The sequence below is a fragment of the Petaurus breviceps genome, unplaced genomic scaffold (genome assembly GCF_028583685.1).
Source record: "Petaurus breviceps papuanus isolate PSGF00001 unplaced genomic scaffold, PetGlider_PUasm1.0 90779, whole genome shotgun sequence".
In the NCBI taxonomy this organism is placed as follows: Eukaryota; Metazoa; Chordata; class Mammalia; order Diprotodontia; family Petauridae; genus Petaurus; species Petaurus breviceps.
The window spans coordinates 10,768,783-10,777,661 of NW_027187344.1; the positions used below are offsets into that span (position 1 = coordinate 10,768,783).

General features: G+C 45.7%; 1 protein-coding gene and 1 non-coding gene across 4 annotated transcripts in view; one reads left to right on the top strand and one right to left on the bottom strand.

The window, feature by feature from the left end:
• SLC27A4 (solute carrier family 27 member 4) overlaps positions 1 to 3,190 on the bottom strand; it is a 17,754-nt gene extending 14,564 nt beyond the window's left edge. The window contains exons 1-2 of one of the 3 annotated variants that reach the window (XM_069069494.1): positions 2,970 to 3,190; positions 290 to 456 (exon numbers count right to left, since the gene is read on the bottom strand). In XM_069069494.1, coding sequence (XP_068925595.1) covers positions 290 to 450 — 161 coding nt within the window. In that variant the 5' untranslated portion in view covers positions 451 to 456; positions 2,970 to 3,190. Of the gene's footprint in view, positions 1 to 289; positions 457 to 2,590; positions 2,787 to 2,840 lie in introns of those variants that run through there. The other 2 variants (XM_069069493.1, XM_069069495.1) reach the window with 2 other exon arrangements.
• Positions 3,191 to 3,456: 266 nt separating this feature from the next.
• Positions 3,457 to 3,549, top strand: TRNAR-UCU (transfer RNA arginine (anticodon UCU)). The gene is made up of 2 exons: positions 3,457 to 3,493; positions 3,514 to 3,549. It is a non-coding gene; the product is annotated as a tRNA-Arg (tRNA).
• The last annotated feature ends 5,330 nt before the right edge of the window (positions 3,550 to 8,879 follow it).

The following is an 8,879-nucleotide window of genomic DNA, read 5'->3' on the forward strand; positions in this document are numbered from 1 at the left end:
CCCCCCCCCCCCCAAGCCAACACCATCAACTGATCTCCAGTGCAACCAGGATTGAGGGCTCAGAAATCTAAAGTCAAGGAGATTGCCTAGGCAGGTTATTTTAATCTTTGGACTTCAGATACCAAAAGGAACATGGCAAAGTGGGGAGGAGTGGAGAATAACTCTTTTATGATGTGTGGAAAGGTAAGCCTATTGCTCTGGAAGGCAAGGGGAGTCTCTAGAAGAGATTGTTACCATAGGAACCCAGAGGTAGAAGCCTAGGTGTTGGGTCAAAAGAGAAGGTACTCACAAGACATCGCGCCCAATGGTCTTCCAGACGATCCTGATGAACCTCCAGCCCCCAAAGGCAAGGTAGAAACAGAGCACAGAGAGGCCCACCTGTGTCCATGGCAGCTGCAGCACCAGCTTGGAGAGCACAGCTACCCCCACCAGGGACACCTTGGACAGCATCCTGGCCTGTGGGGCATCAGAGCTGGTCATTGCCTGAAGGCTTGGGAGCCTGGCTTCTTCTCCCCCAACACACCTCTTTGATTAGATGCCCTGGTCTCCTCATAGTAAGTCAGTTCCATCTTCCCCAAGGATCCTTTCCCTGGAGTACAGGCCACTGGCCAGAGTGTCCAGTGATTCATACTAGTGGTCTTCCTTCTTTCCCTCTCCTCCACTTTGAGTAAATGCCCTTTGGGTAAGCCCCAATATTCCCTAATATAATTTACGGGTAGGGGTTGAGGAACAAGAATCACTCCATGCATGGGACACAGCAAGGCAGGGCTAGGAGGGATGATTCTAGGATCTAGCTCTATTTTGTGATGGGGGTGGGGGTAGGGGGGAAGATGGCACAGGAGTCAGATATGAATCAGGGGCTAGAGTTCTAATATCCAACTTGCCATTAATGAATTGTGTGACCCTGACAAACTTAATTAGAGTTTTGGGGCCTGCATTCATTCTTCTGTAAAGTGGAGGGGGTAAGGTAGGACTAGATAATCACTGAGGTCCCTGCTAGCATTTTATTGGTATGAGGAGAGGAGTTAGGGAAGATAGCTCAAATGGGAAAATTTTCGGGCTTTTTCATTCTTTTAAGGCTAGAGCCTATCTCCTTGAATAACAGAGGAAGACCCAAATGAAACCAGGATTACAACAAAGGAAAGTTTGGAAAAGAATCTGAGTCTCAGACTCCACCTTCTGCCCATCAAGGGCCCCTTCTTAGGCAATATCAGTTGCCTAGTTCCACTGTCCCAAACCCATTAAAGTCACAAGGGGATGTGCTTCTCCTTCCAGCTTCTGGCCCTCACAGAGACATGGGGAGTTACTAAAAAAACTCAGTCTTGGAGTCCTGTGGCTTGGGCAGCTTCCTGGAAAGGGGGAGCCCAGGCTAGGAAGCAAGCCGATTGGGATGGGAGGTGTTTCCAACGGGCACAGTGGCCCAGATCGACCACTAGAGGGCAGAGAGAAGCAGTTAAAGCTAGACTCCAGTTGGGGACACTGAGGAAGTGACATAAAGACCCAGGCCTGTCAGAGTGGCTTTTGATAGTAGATCTGAAGCCTGAAGGGATGGGCCAGGCAGTGTAGAGAACCCACCCAATTCTATGTTAGCTCAATAAGTCTTCATGGCCAGAAATATTCTGGAAAGAGACCTTTGGGATTGGGTGTTCCTACCATGTTGACCTCAGAGGCAGGATCATATTCTCTGGCTGGCCATCCACACTTAGGACTCCTGGTTTCCAATCTTGCCTTGTCATAGACTTGCTGGGAAGGGTTGTGGTGGTAAAAGGGGCACTGATTCCCTCTGCCCCCTCCCCAAAAGAGTCATCTCTACCCATGCATGGCAGGGGAGGTCCTCAAAACCAGAGCACCTGTTAGGTACCAAACCATTCCAGGTCTTGGCTAGGCTGTAGACTGTTAATGGGCAAAGATACTTAACTGGCCCTTAAAGACTCTCCTCCAAATACTACCACCTGTCCCCAAAGTGTTTGCTTCTCCTTCAGAGAAGCTGCCTTCTGCCCAGTGAGGGGGAGGTGGTGAAAGTTTCCTGGGTCTGCTGATTATCTGTTCCCTTCCCCATCAGGAAGCAAGACACAGCCCTGGGTGAGGGAACAGGAGTTCAGGGGAAGGGCTGGACATCCCTGTCCCAGGTCCTGGAAAGGCCTGTGGTGGGGTGGGGCCCGGAGCCTTTACTCCCAGGTCTGAGGGCTGGGAGGAGGGAGCCAGAAACCTGGGCTACGCAATTCAGCAAAGCGAGGAGGCTGAAAGGCAGTCAGGTAGACAGGAAGACAGACATGTAGATGGACAAACAGACTACGGGGCTTATAGGATTCCCCGGCTCTGCGAACGGCCCCGCCCGACACCCACCCCTCCTTATTGGCTCAGCCCGACGGCCAACACCCATCCCGAGGCCCAGAGAGGTTCGCCCCCCACCCCTGGCATCCAGGGCGCCCATCCCTGGACAACCGAGGGGGCCTAGGGGTCATCCGAGATGCGCCGGCCCAGTCGTCGCGGCTCGATGAGAGGAGCCGAGGTTTGCTGCGCGCAGGTGGAGCCGGACGCAACCTCCTGTCCTCCCTTCCAGGTCACCCGCAGCGGGCACCGAACTCACCCCCGGTTTCGTCCCCACCCAGCTGCGTCCCGGCGCCCGGGCGCGACCTCCCGCGCTCTCCAGAGGTGGCCCAGCTGCAGGCGGGGAGCCGGCGTGGACCTCGGGAGCCGGGAGCCAGGCTGAGCCCCGAGCTTGGGCTGGGGTTTGGGCTGCGGCTCGAGGACTTTGCCGGGCTCCTCCCGCTTGCCCTCCTCCTCTTTTTCCCCCCTCCTCCGCCACCACCTGCACCGCCCACCTCCTGCATACAAACCGGCTACGCCAGGCTCGGCCGCACCTCCTGATTCTCCTGCTCCTCCTCCTCCCCCCCCGCTCCCCGCGGTCGTAGCCGCAACAGCAACGCGGGTAGCCCTGCAAAGCGGACGGGGAAACTGACTCGCACCTCGCCATGCGCACGGGCGCGAGCCGCCCCAGAGCTCGCGCGCTCCTGGCTAGACGCTGCAGTGCACAATGGGAGTTGTAGTCTTCTTCCCACAGTCCTCTCCTCCCTTCCCCTCACTTCCCTGCCTTGGGCTCAGACGGGACAAATTCTTTTGAGGAACCTAGGGTCCAATTCCCTGGGATCTCGGAGTGGCCACTTGGATGTCTCCCACCGCCCGGTGTGGAGAGGAAGAGGAAGCAGCACGCTTCCTCTTCCTCTCCTCCCGAATTTGATCCGCATGCTTAACTCTCCCGAGAAAGTCCGAAGTTGGGACTTAAGCCTGGGATAAAGTTTTGCAAACTTTGGAAGCCGGTGCTGGGGCCATCCCTGGCTGGGCACAGCACCGCCAGACACCGAGAAAAATTAGAAAAGGAGATTGAAGAGAGAGGGGAAAGTGAAAAGGATAGCCAAATGTAGGGTGGAAAAGTGAGCCTGTTCTCAACAGGCGGGCTCTGTGGCGCAATGGATAGCGCATTGGACTTCTAGCTCTGTGACTCGTGAGGTCATTCAAAGGTTGTGGGTTCGAGTCCCACCAGAGTCGCATTTTGAAAAGTACATTCAGCTTCCGCGAACGTTTTAAAAGTCTGTAGGAGTTCTGTTGTAAATGTAGCAGGTCCCTTGAAGAGCAAATTTTGAAAGACCGGTCACCGTCTTCTCTGGAGCCAATAGAAAAGCGTCAGATAACTGCCAAAGGTGAACTTTGTCCTGGGATCTCCGGAGGGCGCGCACCTTCCTGCAAAGTTTGTTCTTGGAGAGAGCAGCGTGATAGCCTGGGAAATGATACCGTCCCTATCTCTGCTACTAAAAAGCCAATTCTGTTGCCTTAGTTTTCCTCGCCTGTCAAATGAGAGAGAATTGAGCTAAGCTTATTTGCAGGCTCTAAACTTTACAGTCTCGAACCTATTTACTGACTTGCATGACTTCTTGGTTTTCTTCCTCCCTGAAAAGCAAGAAGCAACCATCATAATTATTCACACGTGCATAGTGCATTCAAAGCACAGCCCTCAATACAACCCATTTTACTGATGAGGAAATAATCTGTGAGAAGTTAAGGGAAGATCAACCTCACAATTAGTAAGCCTGATTTGAACCCAGGTACCTGGCTCAAGGTCAGCTCTCTATCCACTCCATTCAGCCTCTCACCTTTCCTATAGTTGAGGCAGCATAGTGCTATGGAAAGAAAATAACTGGCATTCATATAGCTCCTATTGTGTGCTAGGCACTGCACTTTACAAATATATTATCACATTTGGTCCTCATAACCATTCTAGGAGGCAGGTGCTTTTATTGTCTTGTTGAGGAAACTGAGGCAGGGGTTGTGACTTGTCCAAAGTCACACAGCTAGTAAGGGTCTGAATCTGGATTTCAGCTAAGGTCTTTCTGATTCCCAGGCCCAGCATGCTATCCACTGAACCCCCCTAGCTTCTCTATAGTGTACTTTGGAACTGGAGCTTGTGGGTTTGAGTCCTCACCCTGATATTTATTATGAAACTTTTGGCAAGCCATTTAATTTCTCTTGGTCTCGATTTCCTCATCTATAAAATGGTTCCTGATCCTGACATTCACTTTCACTGTAACTTTAGACAAGTCATTCTTTAGGCCTTGATTTCCTAAGAGAGCTGTACTACAGGATATCTAAGGTCACCCCTGCAGCTCTAAATCTATGGTCTTCCTAGGAGATGGAAACATTTAACAAATCTCATCTTATTTTTCCACCTGCAGCCTGATTAAAAAAAAAAAGTAAAATAAGGCACAAAGACCTTTACTTGTCACAAGTTAGAAGACCTAGGCAACCTTGTTTCCAGGCATAGAAAATCAATAAATCTTGTCTTCGGAAGAAACTATGAAGATCAAGTACAACCTTACACCCAGAGAAGTAATTGACTTTACAACATCTCTGACAGGTGTTTATTTAACCTTTGTGCAAACATTTCCAAGTGACCCAAAGACAGCAACAAAGCAACTTGATCCATTGTGGGACAGCACTGATTTCATTTTAGCATGAGATTTGCCTCCCGTGTAATTTCTACACCCATTGGGGGCAGTTCTCCCCTCTGAAGCTACATAAGATAAGCCCCAAACTCTCTTTTACTTGCCTTCCCTTCATCTATTTGAAGATAACACTTCCCCTTACCCCCACCTTGCCCAGTTCACTCAAATGTAAACATCCTCCCTGCTTTAAAAGCATTCCTCAGATGATAAAGTTTCTGGACCCTTCAAGTAGATCATTCTCATCTGAATATATTTGTTTTCTAATCTCCCTCTTAAAATGCGGTCCCAAAGCCAGGACACAATACTCCAGTGGTCTGATCAGGGCACTGCCTTTGATCATCTTCTAGGAGTTTTGCTTAGGATCATACATTACCTTTGTTTGTTTAAACAAGTTTTCCATTGGTTCGACCAGAACAATGCTTGGATGACTTGGTTGTTTTAAGAGGGATAGCTGGCTAATTATACTCTGATTTATAATGAACTAGCGTAAGCAATAAAAGACATAAAATACTATGAGAGTTTGGAAGGAAAGATCACTTCTAGCTAGAGTGATAAGATGTGTCTTGAAGGATAGGCAGGAATTTGACAAGTGGAACTGGATGAGGAAGGCCATTCCAAGAACTCTGTGTATTAACAAAGACATAATGATGAGAAACCAGAGGGCTGTTCAAGGAACAGTGAGTGGTCCAGTTTGACTGGAGTATAGGGCTGCCAGTACTAGCTAGTGGGATATTAGTCTAGAAAGGTAGGTTAGAGCCAAATCTTGGAGGACCTGGAAGGCCAGGCTGAGAGACTTTTAGGAGGGAGACACTGAAAATTTCTGAGCAAAGGGGTAATATGGTAAAACTATGCTTTAGCAAGATTAATCCTCCAAAATGCTGACACATTTTTATCTTCTGCTCTTTTTAAATACACTCCTCAGCCACCAAAGTTTCTTAGAGTACTTCCTCAGAACAGGCATTTTGCAACTTCCAAGATGACACCTTATCTCATATAGGCTGTTTTACGTTGAGGTCTTTCTGTTTAAGAAACCCCCTAATCTTACCAGCCTATTTTCAGCATATTTCTTAGGTTGGGTTATTTCTGCAGATGACTGAGCTTATTCAATTATTATTATTATTGTTTTGCTTAAGTTTCAGAGGGTGAGCAATCTTATGTTTGGCCCAAATTCTGGGAAGTCAACTTGTTTAGACTCTCCATATCCCCCATGCACTGAACACCAATGTGCTGTCCAATCATACACTTTTTAAAAGCTTACTTATAGAGGTGTTAGGTGGCACAGTGGAGAGAGCACCAGCTTTGGAGTCAGGAGGATCTGAGTTCAAATTTGACCTTAGATACTTACTCTCTATGTTACCCTAGGCAAGTCATTTAACCCCCATTGCCTAAAAACAAACAAACAAAACCAAAACAACCTTATAAAAATGATAGCCCACATGTGTATAGAACTTTGTTCATAAAGTACTTTCCTCACAATTCTGTATTACTATCCCTATTTTGCAAATGAGAAAACTAAGGCTTAGAAAAAAAGAAGGAAGTGACTTGCCCAGGGTCACACAGCTACTCTGTGTCAAAGCCATTTTCCAGTTCTTTGACTACACCATGATGTCCCTAAAAAGTACTCTTCAGGGTTCTAGCATTTGTCACTTGGCTTGGTCTACATACTGATATAATGATAATCTGTAATCCTCTCACTTAGGACTATATAAAGGAAATAACACCAATATTCAGTCAAATTGCTTAAAAGTGAATTAAAACTCTGTGAAATCTGAATTGGTATAGGGCCTTGAACATGCTTAATGGGGATTTAATTTAGATTTGCATAATTCCTTTGTAGGAACACTAGACACTGGAACACTGTTTGCCCTGACTCTGGAAGTATGTACGTGTGTATGTATACACACACATACACACATAGAATTATGGCCCGGGTGGGTGCTAAATGACCTCTTGGTCAACTAAATTTTGGTTAATTTCAGAAACCTAGTCTGGCTTACTAGCCTACCACAGACTAATGCCAGGAATGTCCACACACATCTAACAAAAGGGAAAAAGGGACTAAAGCTGTGAATCCCAATCTCCATTCTCCCTCACTTGCAAGCAGAACATTAGCAAACTGAGGATTAGACCATGTGACAAAGTTATGTCAGATCATGCTTATACATCTCCAACAGACTAGGGGACCATCTGATTATCCTCCCTGACATCAACCTCAAAAGTTAGGTCCTTTTCAGGTTTGTCACCCACAATTGTCCTAACTTTATGTGTATATATATATATATATATATATATATATTTCCTGCCTATACTAACTCATTCCCTCTCCCCCAGCCCCAGTCAAATATTAATTTTTAAAATAGTTTTTCAAGTAACAATTAAAAAAAATTAATCTGTCTCTCTTACTACAAGCCTAGCAATTGAACATTATTTTTTTTGGAGGAGGGAAGGCGAGGCAATTGGGGTTAAGTGGCTTGCCCTAAGGTCACACAGCTAATACATGTCAAGTGTCTGAAGTTGGATTTGAACTCAGGTCCTCCTGACTCCAGGGCCTGTACTCTATTCATTGTGCCACCTAGCTGCCTCAAACTGAGCAATTTTTAAAAAAATGAAAAACAAATGCTTCAATATATATTTACATAGTCTATCAAAATAAATTCTCACATTCACCATGGCTGAAAAGGCATGTCTATTTCTGCATTTTAAGTTCATCACTGTCAGGAGTTGAGTGGCATGTTTGATCTTCATTCTTTTGGACTTGTGGTTAATCATTGCATTAGTCAGAGTTCTAAAGTCTTCCAATAGTGTTATCATTGTAGAAAGTGCCCTCATTTTGTTTTGCATCACTTTATAAAGGTCTTCCTAGTTTGCTCTGAAATTGTCCACTTCTATCATTTCTTATGGTGACAGCATCCTTCCAGTCACCCAAGGCTTGAAATTTAGGTGTCATCCTGGATTCCTCACTCTTACCATCCCATATCCAGTCTGTGGTCAAGTCTTGTAGATTCTACCTTAATAACACGTACCCCTCTGTCCTCTAATACTGTCCCCACCTCATCACTTCATGCCTGGGTCATTGCAATAGCCTTGTTTCTCCCTAACCCAGTCTACCATCTACTCAGTTACCAAAGTAACATCTCCTACCCCCACTGCACCCCCTATTCCTCATTCAATAAACTCCAGTGGCTCTTTCACACAAAATCGTCTGTTTAAAGCCCTTCACACCTGACTCCCCCTCCTCCCTTTCCAATTTTCTTACCTCTTACTTCCTAATACATTTCATACAATTTGGTAACACTGTTCTCCTTGCAAGTTGTACCTAACACTCCATGCATTTGCCCTGGATTTCTTGCCCTCCTCATCTCTGCCCCGCAGCTTCCTTTAAGTCCCAGTTAAAAGGCCCACCTTTTATGAGAAGCCTTACCCTGATCCCTTTTAATCCTAGTGCCTTCCCTCTGTTAATTATATCCAATTTATCCTAGAGATTTTATATATCTATATATAGAGCATAATTATAACATATATAACATAACTATATATTGTATTTATGTATAATGTATATATACCTATAAAAATATGTACTTATAGACATGTATACATATAATATATACATTTTTATATATACAAATATATTAAATATAATGGAAAATATATATAGACATATACACATACTTGTTTGTATATCACTGTTTGCTTGTTGTCTCCCTATTAGACTGTGAACACTATGAGAGTATGGATTTTTTTTTTCACCTTTATATCCCCAGTGCTTAGGGCAGTTCCTGGCACATAGTAGGTGCTTAATAAATGGTTGTTGATTTATAATAATATTCTATTACATTCACATATTTGCTTAGTCATTCCCCAGCAGAAAGACTGCATCCC